This window comes from Typopeltis vanoorti, chromosome 21 (genome assembly GCF_054136105.1).
Source record: "Typopeltis vanoorti isolate ZY-2024b chromosome 21, IOZ_Tvanoo_1.0, whole genome shotgun sequence".
Classification (NCBI taxonomy): domain Eukaryota; kingdom Metazoa; phylum Arthropoda; class Arachnida; order Uropygi; family Thelyphonidae; genus Typopeltis; species Typopeltis vanoorti.
In genome coordinates this window covers 31,977,403-31,997,533 of record NC_143569.1, presented here as the reverse complement: position 1 = coordinate 31,997,533, position 20,131 = coordinate 31,977,403, and the positions used below count along the sequence as shown (strand labels likewise).

General features: G+C 31.1%; 1 protein-coding gene across 1 annotated transcript in view; it reads right to left on the bottom strand.

Annotated features, from left to right (window-relative positions):
- LOC150094716 (hemicentin-1-like) overlaps positions 1-20,131 on the bottom strand; it is a 136,096-nt gene that overhangs the window by 104,417 nt on the left and 11,548 nt on the right. The window contains exons 7-13 of the mRNA XM_090411650.1: positions 18,660-18,941; positions 17,770-18,039; positions 14,105-14,386; positions 10,436-10,555; positions 10,176-10,334; positions 7,858-8,178; positions 2,253-2,372 (exon numbers count right to left, since the gene is read on the bottom strand). Coding sequence (XP_090267776.1) covers positions 2,253-2,372; positions 7,858-8,178; positions 10,176-10,334; positions 10,436-10,555; positions 14,105-14,386; positions 17,770-18,039; positions 18,660-18,941 — 1,554 coding nt within the window. The remainder of the gene's footprint in view (positions 1-2,252; positions 2,373-7,857; positions 8,179-10,175; positions 10,335-10,435; positions 10,556-14,104; positions 14,387-17,769; positions 18,040-18,659; positions 18,942-20,131) is intronic.

Below are 20,131 nucleotides of genomic sequence, written 5' to 3'. Positions count from 1 at the left end.
TTTCAATGCTATTTATAATCATTCTTGCAATAGCTCTGCTTAGTTAACTCAATAAATATTTTAAAACATTTTTGGTTGTGATCAACAGGTCATTTGGTGTGTTTTAAGGGAGCTGTTTTTGGTAATTAGAATACGGTTAATTTTCAGCATATTACATCATTGGAAGTAATTTAATAATCATTTTTTGCATAACTGGTGGAGACAACGCCCGTGATTTGAAAAGACCTGGATTCGATCCTGTCTGAGAACGTCAAGCACATTTATAAAAGATTCTCAAATGAAATCGAGTTAATTAGTTTAATCCAAAAATGGATGAGTTCCCCCTCCGGAAAGAAGGGTTTTCCTGTTGCAAAACAGACAAATCATTCAGAGAACATGCATCGACGGATATTACGTTACACAATGGCGACAAGAGAGTAAATGTTTTTTTTTTTTATACCATAAATTAAGTTCATGAAAAGCTAAGTTATTTGGCCATAACAGACTACGGAGGAATGAAGACGTTAATGGAAGAAAGAATGAAATGAAATTAATCTTTATAATAAATCTGATATAGCTATCTTTGAAGATGACAATACTGTCCTGGGCAGCAATCAAAAATGTATGCATTTGAAAAAGACATTGACAAGCAGAAGCCTGAAACGTTTTCTGATCCATGAACTCTGAGAAAGTTTTCTGTTAGTGCCATTTTTGATACCAAACAGAAAAGATTTTAACTGAAAACTTATATTAAAAATATAATGACAAAACAGATCACACTCCTTAAATAGCTCGAAGTGCTATTGGATTCGGAAATTAACTGCAGTAAATATATTTAACTGAAAAGCTGAAAAAAAGGCTTAATTTTAATATATACTGTATATATTTGAAAAACTCTGTTTTGTTGACGCCAGTGATTTAAAATGAACAACATGAAATATGATTAATATTAAAATATGGTTATCAAATATGATACTGCATCCATATCAAACTTCACGACGATTTTAAGAATTCAAACCAAGGTATAAGCAAAAGGAAATGATGTAACATGAAATACAGCTATTTTATCCACGATAAGATAAGTCCACTGGAATGTGAATTTTAATATTACTCAATCAGTGATTAATGTGAAAATTCACTTGTTGTTGAAGAAGAATATAAAGAATATAAACCCCACAATCTTGAAACAACTAGGAGTGGAAGTGACATAATATCGTTACACAATACAAAGGTCAAAGTACACAAGATGGCAAATGTGGACATGGAACAGTAATCTATTACATTGATGACCTGATTTCCAGACAGAATTTTTATTTCTGTCTATTTAGTGCATTACAAAACCTAGAGCGCTATCATAATTTTATTGATCTAACATCACTAAATATCCATAAGGAATTAAAATGTTATCAAAGACTATCGAAATCCATCCATCAATTTCAATACTGAAATATATTGAAATAGCTAAAAGAAGCTGATAAACAGATGCTCTATAGTCAACAGGATTAAATTATAAAGAAGTATAAGCGCTATTTAAAAATGAATAATGAGTTGGAATAAATGAATTTTATTCAACTCATGGAATAAAACCACCCACACCAAATGTAAATTATCTAATAGGGAATCAGCTACTAGCTACTTAGTTTGTAATAGAAGTGGATATAGCTGAACCAGCAGGATTAACTATAGGTTTAGGGTTATGAAAAAAAATCTTCCCCATCTTCATTAAAAGACAGCCTCCGCTTAGTAAAAGAGGAGGAAATTAGCAAACTCGAGTCTCTCCCCCACCCCGCTCGACACGATTAGTATCTGGTTAACTTTTCGGCAGAAGGAAGAAAGGCAGTAAATATTTCAAAACTAAGTGCCCTCTTATTCGCTAATATATAATTATAGACGTTAGCTATGGCTAACTTGCTTGGAAAAGGAGTGTGGCCGTTAGGAATTACCCGAAGCAATTAAAGTGATGAGGACAGTATTCGGGACTTTCCAACGAATGACCTAAGGAGGCTCGGTTTTCAAAGTGAATACTCTATGCTCTCAAAGCTAAAAGGTAGTAGATTCGAATCCCAGTTTGGCATGCGTATCTATGAATATTTTCGTGATATTTTGAACTTCCGGTGTGAGACCACATTCTGCTTATTGGAGGTTTGGAAAAGTATGGTCTTTTAGAGAAGTCCCGAATTATGTAACTTAGCACACAAACGTAAGCACTAAAACCTTTCGTAGTGGGAATGCCATTAAAACTACAATATTAAATATTACATAAATAATATTACCTTTAATCTTCTTCCATACAATCCTTGGTACAGGAAATCCTGTTGCATTGCATTGCACATTTAGTGATGTTTTCAATATTACCATTTTATCACTGGGTTCTTCCAGCCACCGTGGAGGTGCTGAAACAGAAAGCATCGAGTTTTTAAGAGTTCTGTTTTGTATTTAAAATATTATGGAAGTAGACCTTCATTATGGTGATTTTAGACACATCACAATAGTAATGGGCATATCTGAGATATACCACAAACTCACTCATTAAATAAAGTAATTTATGAAATAAAGAATATTTGACGAATTCATTTTCATACAGATGGGGACAACAGTACATAAGTTCTTCTGTCCTTAAGTACTGATAGGGACAGCAGTGCATAAGAACTTTCTGAGAGGACTTTTGGACACACTGGATTTAATTTTTTTAGAACATGCCCAGATCGAATTATTACGCAGTTTGTCAGTTTCTGAACAAACAAGATACTTTCTAAGCGCTAAATAGTGTACAACACTCACTGTTAATTAACTCACGGTATAAACTACCCATTTAAATTTTTTCAACGTTTTAGTCCTAGTATGAAGGTTGTCTTCAAGAGCAAAAAGGTATACTTATGCACATTAAACAAGCAGCACAACAAATGACAGTAGGCTACAGGATCTATTCTAACGAATAGTTAGAACAGGTCGGACAGAAAAAAAGGGGGAAGAAAGGATAAATCAACAAATATACTATTAAGATAAAAAAAAAGCAATAATTACAAAGACATAAATACTGAGTTAATGCACTCAGTCATCTGAGTGCATTAACTCCGATAACTAGAGTTCGGGTTTAACTTAGATACGATTCTTAATTTAGTTAGGAATCGTATTCAGCATAACTATTATAGAGATGACTTGTTCACATAACACAGCACTTTTAGTTGAGGATCAATTATGAAAAATTTGCCTACTTCTAATAAAGTCACGAGGGAAATAGACCAAGGTAATGAATATAGTGTGATATATTTTAATTTCAACAAAACTTTTGATAGCATTCCGGATAACAACCTTTAAATTGCGCCACACAGACACTGATGAACACCTGGGAAGATGGGTGAGAAACTGACATAAGGATATAAGAATAGGATAAGGATATGTATGGGTCTAATTGGCACTTAGAAATCACCCAATCTTGAATAATTCCTGAGTTTCGAAGAGCGCAGTATTTCCAGGATTCAATGTTATAGCATTATTTTTTAAACATATTCATAAATGATTTATGAATATGTTAAAAATTTGTTATTGATTAGGTAACAATATTAAGAACAAAATGTTTCGCATTATTAGCAAAGAGAAATATTTTATTCTTCTACTGAGGCCAGCAAACTGTTCGGATGACCTCATTCGGATGAATCCTGTGTTATGTATATTAAGTTGACCATGGCGGTGATTAATCAGTATAGTTCGCATGCTATTCAATTTTCTCTTCAGCATTGAATCAGTTACTCTTACGAGTCTTTTTTTTTCTTTTTCTTCTGGTGCTCCGGTTTCTCCTCTTTGAAAGATAAAACCGACGTTAAACACGTTTGGGAGCAGTTTCATGTATCGTTCAAGTATAAATATGAATTTGGTTAATTGGTGGAGTTCGTCCAGGTGGAATGCCTAGATATGATTTAATGATAGTCCTGTATATTTATTGAGGTTTCCCCTCCCCCATCAGATGTCACGCTTTTAAAATAATTCATAAGATTAACTTTGAGAGCGTTCTTTGACATGTTGCACTGTTTGTTTAGTGTAAACTAAGTATATATTTGCTGTCGAAGATGATCTTGAGACGAAGGTCAAATCTTTCAGATAAAATTAGTGCATTTTATTTCTCTAAAATGGTGGGTTATCCAGTGAGTTATTTCACATTGAAATAAATGACTCATCACCAAGCTCTAGATAGCAGCCCTCAAGCACTGTCTGAGATAATAACTATACAGGTTGGTTCCACGTACAAATCTTGAGGGAGAGGTAGAGAACATCAAAATCAACCATATTCACATAGGAAAGCATGACCGGAAACGCCACCGGAAGGTACTAACAGGGGCACAAAGATACAGAAATAACACAAGGCAGTAAGTAGTGTAAAAAACTTTATTAGGCATAACTGAACAGTTCAATAGTAGTTGGATACATAATATGGTTTCACATCAGGTGTATGAAACGAAGAATATGCGTAAAACGACGCATGTTCTTCGTACGACGTCGAAAGCTTAAATGAGGACGCCCTAATTGCTCACCTGGAGCGCTGGCGAACAGCGCCACCTATCACCTTCGGGTGGCGTTTCCGATCATGCTTTCCTAAGTGAATATGGTTGATTTTGATGTTCTCTACCCCCCCCCCCCTTCAAATACGTGGAATTTTAAACCACCCTGTATATAGCTAGTTCATCAACATTTAGACATTTTGTGATCTGCAAAAATTAGCTAAACAAAAATGTGATCTTCCATAAAAAAATATTTAGGAAATGCTCTCATAAAATAAACACAGTATATCCTACTTAAATTGGTCCCACGTGATACATTAACTATTGTGATGTCGGGCAGTATGAAATGTTAATTGAGATCAATTATATTAATTTTAAAATCTGTCTAGAAAGCCATAATGTTACATTTCGAACTTCCCAATTGAAAAAAAAAAAAAAAAAAAAAAAAAAAAATCAGTCATGTCTGATATGTCAAAATATTCAAGATGATTTGTAAGCAGAACTAAATGAACAAAGTGACGGCGCTTCCGCTGTAATTTGTAAATCAGAGTCCTCTTCCTCTAATGGTATTAATGGTGAGCTATGACTTTTTTTTAAAAAAAAAACTCCTTGACGGACTTTTGGTTGTTCACTATGGTAGTATTTTGAATTCACTATGGTAGTATACATAGAAAAAAATGTATAATAAGAAAAAAATGTAGAGGAATATCCTTGTAAGAACAGCGAAAGTAAAGAATTTATTTTATTCAAAAATTAAGGACTTTACAGGCCATTCAGCTTCTCATGCTTTACGAAATTAGAAAATAATTCATTAATGTCTAACTGATTGTATAACATCGCTCCCAATACCAACTTGGTTATGCTTATAAGTCTTTATTGAGAAATATCTGATAGCATGTATTTTTATTATTATTTTTTTATTTTTTAACTGCGAAAATCATTGCTTTCTACATGTCACGCTGAAAAGAATTGTCAGCAATATTCTTAGAGCAGTGCTCACATTTGGGAATGTGAAGTTGTTTGAACGAATTTAAGTGTTTAAATATAGATTATGGAATTAGTATAATTTGGATGTACGTAAATTTTTAAAGGTATATGGATTCATCATTCGTTTAGATTGCACTGATGTCCATATCACCAGCAAGATGATACTTTATCGTAATGAATTTTTCGCTGAAAGACGCTCGAAACAATATAAGGTGTCACAGATCATCACAATACTAGAAAAAAAAAGGCATTTTATTTCCTCATATTTGTTTTTCTTCATTTCGGCACCCCCAAATGGCAGCATATTTCATAGCTTCTTTAATCTTTTCCAGAAAAAGACGAAATGAATCGTCATAACTTGAAGCCAACAATTCTTTTGATCTCCCAAGAGAATTCTATCCGAGAGGGATCCTGAAGAATTAAGTTATTTTCCCACTGCTCTGTAGTCCAAGTACTCCAAGAACCCAAAAATATTTATACTTTCATATCTGTTTTAATAATTATATAAACCACTTAAAAATTTCAAAATAATTTACTAGTAAAAATAGCAATTGACTAATGATGTGTTCTTCACATTAGCTGACATCTCAAAAATGTCTTAACGGAGAGTAATTTAACTGAAATCAACTTCAAGCGATATTTTTATTAAGTTCATATATGAATCAATTTGGAAAGTTCAAAAACAGACCAACTAATTAAAAAAAAATTCTAACGTTATAATTCTATTTGTATTTTTCTTATAGTCTATCTTTTGTTGTTTAGAATGGGCCAAGTATGCTAGTGTTCTGTCTTCCTAGAGTATGTGAATAAAATCTTCAGGAATATCTACTTCGGGTTATTTCAAATTGTGCTTTCGGAAAAATTCTCCAACAGGAAGCGATAACATATTAAATGGTTCGTGAATATTTTTTTTGTTCCTTCACAGCACCACGAATTCATAAATGACATGGCTTCTCTTCTTAGAATGAGTAATTTTCAATCATTTTCCCGTATAACCACATTAGATACATAATTTTCCCAGTATCAAAATTTCTTTATTTTATTTTATATAAACTATTTGACTTCTGAATAACTGAGAGGGAAAAAAAAAAAAACACTTTACAAGAGAAAGATTTTTCACAAATGATCTCTCCCCTAACTTTTATGAAGAGAATGCATTCTTCGAAGGTCAACAACCCGAGTTAAAAACGCTCCCTGTATGCGTGTGATGATATTGCAGAAAAAAAAAAGCAAAGAGAATAGCAGAAAAATAAAATATAGAGGTTAACTTCAAAAACTATTGTTAGTTACTCTTAAAAGCGCAGCACCTATCAGAAGTAAACATCTGAATAAATATCATTGCAAAACAAGTCAACACATTTAAATTCTTAGGATACCGTATATGGTATGAAATAAAAAATATAAATTGTACCAAAAAATCAACTATGGGAAGAATAAATATCATAAATCAAATAATTACACCAAAAGAATCTCATAAATAAAAAAAAAAGTATACAGCACTTTGATAATAGTAAGTTATATGTACCTTTAGATCAAAGAGACTGCATATTCAATGAAAATAAAAAATAAAGAATTTCACTAGGAGGTGTGAAATTCAAGTAGAGAACAGCAAATTCACAAATAATTTATTATGCTTATACTACGTACAGGAAATAGAATAGAGAACATCAAGAAAGGACGGGAGAGTTACACTCAAGAACAAAAATGGAGAAGCAAGCAGATGAATATATAAGAAATGACTGTAACAAGTCACTAAACATAATACTGTATGAAAGATTTAAAAAAAAAACTAAAATTAATTACAAGTTACTACATTTCCTTCAAATATAGAAATCAAGGTTCTCTATAGCGGGAAAACTTTAAAATATTAAAAATTCTGGACCTCCCAGCTTTCAACTTGAGAACAAAAGCCTGCATATTCAATAAAAATACAGTAAAGAATAATGAATGCAAATATATATATATATTACATAAAATCTGTGTGTGCTGAACTTGAACTCCCCCCCCCCCCGCCAAGTAACCAGCTATTGTCTATGCACAACTGAATTCCAACTCCCCACTAATTTTTCGTTCTATTCATTCATTTTATTCTGTCGTCGTCGTTTTGGATAACTAATTTAAATATGAATCGGAACTATCCCCATGACCGTTCACAGAACCGGTATAATTTCCATTTCTTCCCAAAATACCACTAATTTGGTATTAGACAACATGTAATGTACAGTCAAGTCAACGAGCTTTTCTGTTGAAGTTATAGCTGAAATATTTCAAGCAATTATTGTGATGGTATTACATAGATCTCATTTAAATATTTCTGAATGAGAAAAAAAAAAAATATATATATATATATAGTGCCTGTTAAGTTTAAAAAAAAAATAAGGAAAATGAAACTTACCTTCTACAATTAGTGATGCTGTGTAAGAATCAGAAGTACCCCCATGACTGTTCACAGAACAGGTATAATTTCCAGCATTTCGAAATTCTACAGGGTCAATAATTATCATGGAAAAGTCAGTGTCGTTTTTCACTTTAATGTTGGAGAACTGAAAAATACTAGCTCCATTAAATGCCCACTTGAAAGTAAGGGAGTTTTGTGTTGAAACCGGTAAACAAACAGCAGTTATCTTCTCTCCTATTTTAATTCGGTTAGGAAAGCTGAATGGTTTTATTTGTAGCTGTCCTCCTGCTAAATTATACAACATATTATATTCATTATCTACACATTTAAGTTAATATTAATTTATATCCTAAAAAAGGAAAAAATACTACTAAAATGTTTGTGTTCAATTATGGGAATAAATATTATTATTATCCCCTCCCCCAGTATGCTTTTGACATAAAGTTGACAGAGACAAAAATCATAGAAATAAATAAAATAAAAACACAATCTGATCTAATTCAGTAAAAGAAAAGCAAAACGGTTGGGCTATACGAAAGAAAAAGGGTCATAATCTCGAATAGAGGGAATATCCTTTGTTAACATGGGATAGTTTCGATACCGTTTTAATAACTAAATGTAAAATCATGTTAATGATTCTATCAAAGAGAAAGAGTCTGTCTCTTCGCAAATTTTACTACATAGAAGGGAAGTCTGGAAGCTGGGAAAAATGTTGGATAATATTTCCCCCAGATTAGACTTTCTTTTCATGTTTTTATTGCAGTTTGAAACTATACATGTTTCACTTGAATAGAGCGTATAGCAGTTGCACCCCCACCCCCCTTCAAGAAATGGTAACTGCCATTTTGGTAATAAATTTTCTCGAACAGAACAGGAAAAAAAAATATAAACTATTTATAATAGAATTCGAATTGAACTAAATTAATACTATTTTAATTCAATGCATAATCATTGAAAATACATCGAATTGAATTCAATAGATGACAATCAAAATAAATCTCCAGATTATAAAGAGAAATTAATGAAAATTTAAATGACTGGAATGAAGCATAATCTAAAATTAGTTTGAAAAGAAATTAAAATTATGGAGTTAATTGTTTTCGGTAGCTATATTTGGTATCACAAATATTATATACTACTATGATTATATTCCCCCCCCCCTTTTTTTTTTACCGATGCTGATATGGTTAATTGTTTCGCTAAGAATATTTGAATATTTATATTTCACATTAAAACTACAGAGTAATTTATAGCGGGAATTCTACTTCATAATTTATTTTAGTATTTTTGGTCTTTACTCAGATACTACTGATATCTAACGGTGACAGCAGATTATAACAGGCAATTCAATGGCAAACTTATTTTAGGATCTTTATATACTTTTAAATCTGATATTTGAAATAAAATATAGAAACTTTAAGACAATATTGTTTTTAAATCTGAAAAAGTATATTAAGTATGCTTATGTTAAAACTTAATTATATTACTGGGGAACAGAAATAAATTATGAAATTTCCAGTAAACACAGTCGATGAGATTTTAGATTCTCACTGTGAATTATGGGAAAAAAAAAGACTGAAGCAATTTAAAAAGAAAAACCATGGAAGCCTGCACTCACCTGTATATTGTGATGATCGGGAAAGCATTAGACTTGTCACTGCTGTTAGTAGTAATCTAGCCGGTGAATTCATTTGGTCGAGACATTCGGGTACTCCACACCATAATAATAATAACAAAACACCTATAAATATTTTTATTTCTAAAACAATTAAGCCATATGATTATTTTCAATGTATTGCGTACCGACAGTGAACGTTGATTTTTTCAAATATCACAACACACACTAACTCATTGCAAAGATGGCTATTCAACAACTGCATATGGTAAAGAAGGAATATCAACAATGTGCGATGGAAGCGCCACACTTTGACAAACGAAAGAAGTAGTGGATTTTTGAAAATGTCAGACGTAAAAAAATGTATTTAGTCATGAAATTTTCATGTTATGTAGTTTTTAGTTTATATTTCTTTTCATCAGATGTACTTTGAGTTTACAATTCTTTTCTGAGCAATCGTTTCAAATTAGAAGTAAATGTGTTGAAGCTGTAAATTTATGCAACAGTCAATTGCTACTCTACATCAGCATTTATGAAAAAAAAAATACAACTGCATAAGAAGCCACAATTATTAATTACGGTAATATATGATAACATGTAATATATAAAAATAAAACATAAAATATATGCGGAGTACATTTAAACAATTCCAATAGTTCTGTTCCATATTTTTGATTCAAAATTTACCATTAAGAATTACCATTACCATTTACAGCTAATGCAACAGATTTTTTCAACGATGGAGCAACTCCGTTCGTTATTTCACATTCATAAATCCCAGCATCCTCTTGTTTGATAGCAGAGAATACTAACGTCCCATTGTTGAAAGCAAGAGAGGTAAAATTCGACAATCGGTCACCTAAGATTAAAATATAAAAATAGAGACTATACAATGCTTGAATATTTTAATGCTTGCAAGAACTTAAGCACCAAATACACTAAACATATCTGAAATATTACCTTGAAGTTTCTTCCAGGTTATTTTGGGAGTGGGTGATCCATTTCCTCGGCAAGTAAGACTTACTGCAGTATTTATGGTTGCTGAGGTGTCTTTTGGCTCTTCGGTCCAGGTTGGAGCAGCTGAAATAGATATTAAAAGTTTAAAATAAACTGGTTCGAAAAACGAAAGAGATTAGAAAAATACGAATATTTTCAGTCATTAATCAGCAGAACTCGTGACATTCACCGGGAAAAAGCTCAGTACTACTGTTCATTTCGTCACTACGACTGCATTATACTGAGACATTTATGAGTCGGTCTAGCTGAACGATTATCGCAGCTCTCCAATGTACAAGGCTAGAATCCCACTTTGGCATAAAGAATTGTGGGGAGTTTTAGATAAATTTTCAATGGAGACCATCCTGCATATTAGAAGCGCGAGGTAGTTTACAAAAGTTACATGTTACCTAGTTCCATGTTGCAAATTGCAATGTTACCTAGAGCAAGATTTCTGGATTATCTAACCCTTACCCCACTCACGATACTTATCTGCTACAGCCTTTGGTGAATAGCATTCATATTTTGTAAAGCCATAAAGTAATAAACTTCATTTCTGAAGTGATGGAACTTGAAAACATTGCAGCATCTGTTCTAATTCCCTGACTTTTACTTCTCAGTGAAGTGAAATCAAAGAACCTCTCTGGGAAGTCTGTATAGCACAGTAATATCTTAGGAGCAGTATACTAGTTTTGTGAATATATGTACAATAACTAAGTGAAACGGTTATCCAAATAGACAACGATTACATTGAAAGAAAACACTTGAGAACAAGTGTTGCTGACACCTTTTAATTATCGTACTTTATGGAAAAAAAATGTGGAAAATAGCTGTGATTAAAAAAGCAAACTGAAATAAATAGTTGGTTGTGTGGTATTCTAAACTAACTAATCGTAAGGCGAGTGTAGTGCATTAAATTACATGCCCTTTGGCCCATTTACATATGAAGTAGGAAGAAAACCTAAGTTTTCGGGAGGAAAGAAAGTTCTTCCGCTTTTATATCGAAAGATTCTCCTAAAGTGGATTTTTGTGGGACAAATATATATATATAAAAGAGATAAATTTATTAAAATTAATATTCTATATGATTATCTAGGATGTATTAAATATCATTTTCAACATATCCTAGATATGTTGAAACGATCATATTATTTGTTCGAATTATATTTTTATGGCAATTTTGTTCACAAACGATTGTAAACCCACAACATATCTGTAGCTTACTATGGGTACTAATGGCATGCTATATATTAAGATAACTTTTGTATAAAAGCTAAGTTAGGTAGATTCCACATAAAAACAGGTAATTTAAGTAATTTCTCAGTAAAAACTATCGACGAATTTATAAAAATGCATACTCAAAGAAGTCGCTGCACAGAAACCAAATAAACATCATTTTTGGATTCTTATCTGTTCGTCCTCTGTAATTGTATTATTGGTGATTCCTCATCAAAACTCACTATTTTCTGAGTAAATTAAGCCAAAAAGATTTCAGACTTGTAATTTAAAGTGATCAAGAATCGTACTGTATTTTATGATTCCATCAAATGCACTCAAATAGAAAGTATAACTTAGTCGTTTAGTGCAAAGTGTGATGCCCAAATATCCCATCTCATCCGTTTTCTTTCTTTATTTTATTTATTTATTTATTATTTTTTACCGTGTTAGGCTCAATAGCCTTTCACGGCCAAGTAACTTGGCTTATTTGAATCCAGGTCTTTCCAAACAAAGGGCATCTTCGATACCGACTGAGCTAGGAGGCTTTTCCCAAAATATCAAGGAATGAAAAGGTTCTGATGGATGTTATTTTCCCAAGGTTAGGACGGTACATTTTCATACATTGCTTTGCTTCAGTAAAACATCTTTTGTTAATCTTTCGAAAAGATTATAATTTGCAAAATTTTCTAGACTAGAGCTGACCATTATGAACTGGCACCACGATATTTTGCAAATATTTGACTGCAAGACATTACTTCGTTGACTGATTTGTTTTTTAGTTTTACAATTGATTTAAAAAAGGGCATTTTTTGCTTCATCATAAAAAATGCAGTGATTGTCAGAGACAAAATAATTAGATTATACAAGTTGCATGTTTTGGTCAAAAAAACTTTTGACTAAATTTAAACTTAGAGTGTCAGAGAAGACAGCTACAAAAATGTTATCAAGTATTACAGTATTTTCATACCCTATGAGGATCATAATTTCTAGCATTTAAACAGCTGTTATTTGAACATTAGACAAACTGTTTCCGGATTGTGAAAAACCATAGCTTACAGAGCAAGTAGAATATGCTTATTCTAGCTAATGTAATTAGTAATGATAATTAATAGGACATTATAATACGTATTATTTCCATGAACGGTGTAATTGTACCCTATTGTACATCATTGTCGATGGGATAAGGAAATAATCTAAAACCATAACGAACCAAACGTGGAATTCAGGTGATATCGGACCTCCAGTAAGCAGATAATGATCTTACAGAGCGTGATGAAAAACACCTAAAGGCATTCATAATAGATGAGATTCAAATCCAATGCTTGTCGTATGCAGTATAGAGATGCTATTAATCTCGGTAAAGCAGGTCAAGCAAATGATGCAGTTTGCACTGCATCATTTGCTTGCGGATTCTTCTTGCGCATGCGGATTCTTCTTGCGCAGAAAGTTATGGATTTTTCATTGATAAATAGTCATATTATCTGAAAACCGTCCTTGTTTGATATTACAATAAGCAGGTTTAGCTTCCTGAAAATAAATTATTTTTTATTTTCCTCTTATATGGATCAAAAGTGTTTCTTCTTTTGATCATAATAAGACGATCTTTACTCATATTTTCAAAAGAGCGAATATATAATTAATATTATGGATAGTTAATATGGATATATTAATAATATTTATGAATATATTAATAACCATTTACAAGTCACTGTCAGGAAAGATTATATGCTCATAAATGCATATAATAATCACCTAGATGTTGAGCGAGATCATTTTGAGTCAACACAAAATTATCTCGCTGGCCAGGGCTTTCAGAGATCAGATTTTGTATATTATGAAAATGTCCGTGCCCATACCGATTTGTGCTCTTTTCCTGGAGGAGCATTCTATCCCAATCTCGACCGAAGATCAGCTCATAACTATGAAGTTCTCTATCCAGTTAAAAATCACTTTTTTTTTTCTTGACGTACCGACATTGGATAAAGGAATCTTTTCCATTTTGAGGAGAGCAACATTCGCTAATCAGGCGGAAAGTAATCCATGTTCGAATTTTATCTATGATATGAAGAGCCCTTATAAGGGTCTTTCAACTATAACCAATCTAATACACAGACTGGTAGGGTTTCCCTCTTCTGCATACTCAAGTTTTTCAACTCACATAAAGGTAACCGGTAAGACACAAACATTAATGACATAATATAAGAGATTCACCTTAGATGCTCTGACTGGAATTCCAACAAGCTCAGCCCAACCCAACTCTTTCCATGGCACACGAAGCGTAACTAAATCATTCAATCAGAGGACTGCTGTTATATGCAGATTTCCCATTAACAGGATTTTGGAAATATTACATTTGAGAAAATTCTGTATTTTCTATGAGAGGAAGGCCAAAACAATAAAATTAATTTTACTTACCTTCAATGAGCAGCACTGCGCTGTGGCTGTCTTTTCCAAATGCATTGCTTGCTATACAGGTATAGTTTCCTTCAGTGTTGATATCAATAGGATCAATTACTATAATGGAGAAATCACTTTCGTGCTTTATTCTAATTCCTTGTTTGTCGTTCAAAGGTATGCCGTTCCGAAGCCACTGAAAATTTAAGGAACCAGTGGAAGATACCACGAAACAAGTTTCTGTTGCTTTTTCACCAACTTTAAACCTTCTTGGAAAACTGAATGGTTCAATCTTTGGCGCTGCTGTTAATAAATAAATAAATAAAATAAAGTAAAATAAAGAAATACAAATTATTGTATAATCAATGATTTAAATTTATGTGATTGTAAATTATGCTAATGAAAATGATTACACGACTTTACTGTTAAATTTACAATAACAAGGAAACTGAAAGTCTTCATAGTGAAAAGAATATGCTGCTAACAAATCTCAGGAACTTTGCTGATAATGATTATTAGAGCATTTTCAGTGAAGTAGGCGGTGTAAAATTATGAACGTTACTGATAATGCTCTACTGAAATCATTTTAACTTTACTGATCATGTAAAAATGTCAGTTAAATTAAACTTATCTTAGATCATGCTCTGAAATTAATAATTTTAATTGTTGAAGAAGTTCATTAATTTAATTCATAAGGTTTATTTCTAAAACTTAAATTATGTTGGTCACAGAAGAAGAAAGTTATATGTCATGCTTCTAGAAAGCAAACAATTCTTACGAAATAAGGATTCTGTCATCATTTAAGAGAAGTAATATTCACTAACTATAATATCCTATACATCTTTATTTGCATCTACTACTTAAACAAGGGGATACTTAAAGATTTTTAAATTATTTTCAAGACATGCCTAAGTAGATCATATGAATTTAACAGTTTTGTAGATATGAGTAGACATGAATATAAGCCTTTCCCGTAAGGAACAGAATTCATTGAACGCTTATTCAAAAATGGTTTATGTTGAATGTAGTCTTGGTAATAATAATAATCTGTAGTAAATAATTCTGAATTCGTAGGATATATGAATAGTTCACCTACCGGAGTTTAAAAAAAGTCTATTTATATCATTTATCATGGACATTAAAACGCTGGACATTCAAACACATTCCCTGTTATTAACTCAACCAGAATTTTTATTAAGTTAATGGATCAGTTCAATACGTATTATATTGCACCAGTCTAACGAAATTTAAGCACTGTCTATTCAAGCAAAAATTAATGTACATATGTGCATTATCTTCTGAAAAATTAACACTTTTTGCTGTGATAAAAGATAAAATTTGCACATTACTGAAAGATGAATACATATTTCACATATATTAATATGTAGAATAAATATTATTGGTAAATAAAAACGCACTCAAGATTCTACAAGCAAGTTAGTCTACTAATTTTCGCCAAGCACATGTACTATTTCTAATTTTTTTTCTTTTATTGGTATGAAATACAGTTGAATTTCATACCAATATTTTTTTTTTATTTTATTGGTAAGAAATTCATTCTTTTATATATTATTGAAACAAAAATGTATCAGTGTGATATTTTTTTTCTTAACTGAAATCATGTACTTAAAATCTTCCATTGCTTTACTCTTCTTTATAGGGAAAAAATGCACCAAGACGGAAATATTGATAATCATGGTCATATATCATTATAACTGTTAAATGTTATTTTATTATTATAGTTTATAGGTTATAGCATGCTGAACAGTTAAATGATACAAGGAAGAAAACACACACACACGTGTGTGTTTACTTCCATGTATATATAATTTATTTACATTCACGCATAATATTATATATACTAATTGTTTTTAAAATTAGCAAGGATCCGAATTTTAATTTAATTTTTATGTACTTAAATCTATTATTAACTGAATGCGAATAAAAATTGCAGTATCTTTTATAATCTTTATTAATTTTTGTTTACGGATTAAATGCATCTAGTATTATTTATTCGTTATTTAATTGTAAGATACTTTTTTGTAGTTCAAAAATGTGGATATAGATTATTTTATAAACGTGTATAATTTTAGTTTTATTACTTCTATATCATTTCGAAAGAAACTTATACGCTATGGACTATTTGCGACCACCTAGTTTTTAAAAGCAGCGCTCTCAAGGAAATTACTCTGTAAAAATGTGGAACGAGATATTTTATTTTGAGCTAAATTTATCAGCACATGAACATCTAGGAATTAATTTATCATACATTAATAGCAAAATCAAGTAATATACAATAGACTATACATAAAAGTAACTTACCTCCTTCAACTGCATCTCCATTGTCGATGGCGATGTACACCAAAACTATAGCCATAGTTACAATTTCCATACTGGAGGTCGGTTGTTGGTTAGTCATTCAAGGACTAGGGAAGCTGACAGTTCTTAAAATGATGATCTTTAGTGATTGATAAGAAGCAAAATGCATTTTGATAAGTTCATTTGTAAGAATCATACACCTGTACTGAGCTGCTTAAGGATCCACAGTTAAAGTTACTAAAAATGTATCTACCAAGAGGATATTATTAACTGCGATCTATGGCGGTACAAATGTTTGCTACAGCAATAGAGGACTGAAGCGCCACATATCGTCAAAATATGCAAACATGACAAAAGAAAAAAAACATTCTCACTAGTAATATGGAAATTGGTATGAGTGATAAACCAATCAAACGTTATAAAATTATAAATAAGCTATTATAAATAGCATCAAGTTGATTACCTAAATTAAATCATTTGTCTTTTGAAGGATGTAACATTATGAATTAAGATATATATCTGAAATCAGTGGATATTACAAAAGACAAAAGCATCGATAATTCAACATACAACAAATGTGTTTAAACATAATACATAGCATATTTTGTATATTCTACTAATGAATCTCGAAGGAAATTATTAAAAATTGTGAACTGCATCTGTGTTCTGTGTAATCCAGATATATCATGCAGTTTCATATTTTCCCTCCATCTTCATCTTTTCAATTTACTACAATTTTTACTTTGATAGCGAAATGAAAATATTTTGTATGCAATATCACTTCACATAAAACACTCAAATAAGCACCAAATTTTAACATTAAATATTGATTGTTCTAAGTAGGAAACGATACACAGTGGATAGTGATTGGTTATAAAAATCAACACTAGAATTCATGTGATAAAAAAAAAATTGGACAATCGTATACATTCTTGTTCATGTTGGAAGAAAGACATGTATCACCGTGGGAGCAGGAGTCATTTTATATTGTCCCAAATTTAATTCACGAAAAGTTGTCAATTACATTTCTATTTCATAAAATGAACACTAAAACAATCATTGGTAACAATTTCGATAAACAAGGGCCCCAAATAATTGTTAAAAACATCATAACGTATGAGTTGAAATTCTTATGAATTTCTCACTATAGATAATTATTTTTAAATACGAAATAGAATAAAAAAAATAAATGAACTCTCGTTTTATTTACATTAGCATTCGGAGAGAAAAAAACAACAACAGAAGTTGTGTTAACAAATTTATATTTGTCTTATTTATATAACGCATTGTATTCAAAACAGGATAATATTACTACACTGAATTAGCCTGTGGCTGCGATGACAATGATTAAGAACCGTTATTCTTACCATGAACCGTAACTGTAATATTTTTTCTAATTGCAGGAGAAATTCCATTTGATGCTTCACATTCATAGACTCCACTGTCTGTCTGAGACACCTTTTCCAAGTGAAGTGTACTATTTGTCAACGGAAGAAACTTCTCACCTCCTATATGAGACAAATATTTTCTCCAAATAATGCGAGGAACAGGTGATCCATGAGCTTTACACTCCAATTCAACCTTACCATCTACTGAAACTGTGATATCATATGGTTCTTTGTCCCATTTTGGTGGTGCTATAAGAATATATTTATAAAACTATAATCAATGAAGCGTATTATTTTAATTGTCTGAAATACTGCTGGATTAAATTTTGGTTACACATTTCTTAAAGATAAAAACACACGTTACCTATTTACTCATTTTGCTATTTAAAAGCGTTAAATCTGAATCCTTGAATTTGGTACTCATTATTGCTATTTATTGTAAATATAACTCAGGTTTCTTAAACCTTTTTAAAAACTTTAAATTTCTTAGATTTATTCTTTTAAGTTGACTTATATAATTTATTACTGTAATAAAATAATAAATTTTAGAAGAGTAATAATAACAATAAATACAATTAATAATAAATAATAATCAAAATTCTAATAAATATAATAAAATCACGAAGTTCTGTTGAATTTGGTTTTAAAACATGAATAATATGAAAATTAGAATCTTTTCCGAAAAATTAGAACATTTCAGTAATGAGTATCAAATTCAAAAATAAAGTTAAATGTTACAAAGAAATATCTGGTATTGATGGGATAAATGAATTATGAATTACTCACTTATCAAAATCAATCATACATATATAAGGAAATAAAAACCAAAGAAAAAGAAATAGAGAACTTTCACTGAATTGTTAACACACCTTCCACCTTTAGGGCTGCAGTGTATTCAGTATATCCTAAAGGACTCCTAACACTGCAAGAATAATTTCCTTGACTAGTGAGCATTACTGGATCGACTACCAAAACAGAAAAATCAGCATCATTTTTAATGCGAAATTCAGTATTATCTGATATATCCTTTCCATCCTTTCTCCAAAAGAATGTCACTGGCCCTTTTGTTGAAGACACTAAACACATAAAAGAAATTTTTTGTCCAATTCTCGGAGAGCCCTGGAAACTGAATGGTTGGATAACTGGATTATCTGCAACAAAATATATTTTAATCATTTCACTTAATTTCACTTGAAACTTATATAGCTTTAATTTTCTTGCATTATTTTTTATATCTAAGTTGCATGATTGCGTAATCGAGAAATCATAATCTTTATATAATACTAATAATAATAATAGAAGTAGGATTCTGTACATGTAAACAGACACATGCATGACATGAAATGTTAGATGACAGAATATGCTAGACATTTTAGAATTAATTGATAGGATTACAGATTTTAAATTAGTTAACGAGAAAGACTTAAGATACTTCACGTCATAAGAAGTTTAAAAATCAAAGCAAACATTTGAAACTTTATTTTAAAGCTTAATAAACGGATATTACGTATGAGCAATGTAATATCAGAAATGATCAAAATATCAAAAATTCGTCTTACCTGTGCAAATATAAATACCTAGTCGAGTTAACAAAGCGACCAAGACAAAGATGTTACCATAGAAATCTTCGTTACGTTTCATGTACATGACTAAATACGATTACTGAAGAGAAGGTTCCAACACATAAAAACCGTTTCTGGAAGACTTTCATATACACATTTTATTACAGCAGCAAAATATCATATTTCTTACTGTAACACATTCAATAATTGATATCTATAATCGAGAACCGTAAGTATATCCAAAGAACAAATCTCCTTGCTTGCATTTGGCCTGCCATATTATCAAGTAAGATGGCAGAAACAGAAAACATTCAAGAACCTAGCGCCACATGTCGTCAGTAAACTGAACCACCAGCTCAAAATATTTTTTGCAAGGTGACGTCAGATAAATTAAACCAAAATAACTTAAATGTTATATCTAATATGTAAAATTAGTTTTGGTGCAGCTCAGAATTTGCTACAAAAAGAATCAAATTTATATAATAAATGCAGGTATGTTTATTCGTTTTTAAAAATCAAGAGCAGTATAATAAATTACGTCCACAAACAATGAATTTTTTGCTACTGGCATATTCAAAGCATATACAGATGACATAGTTTGCTAATTCGTACAGCATTCGCAATTATAATGAAGTTGAAAATAATTAGCAATACAATGTGCATTTTTTTTGTCTAATACATTTAACGATGTAATAAATATGCAGAAACATTGTATTTCTCAATGTTATTATGAAATTATGAATCTCTGATATACGTGTAACTAAACATTTGTTCAGGTG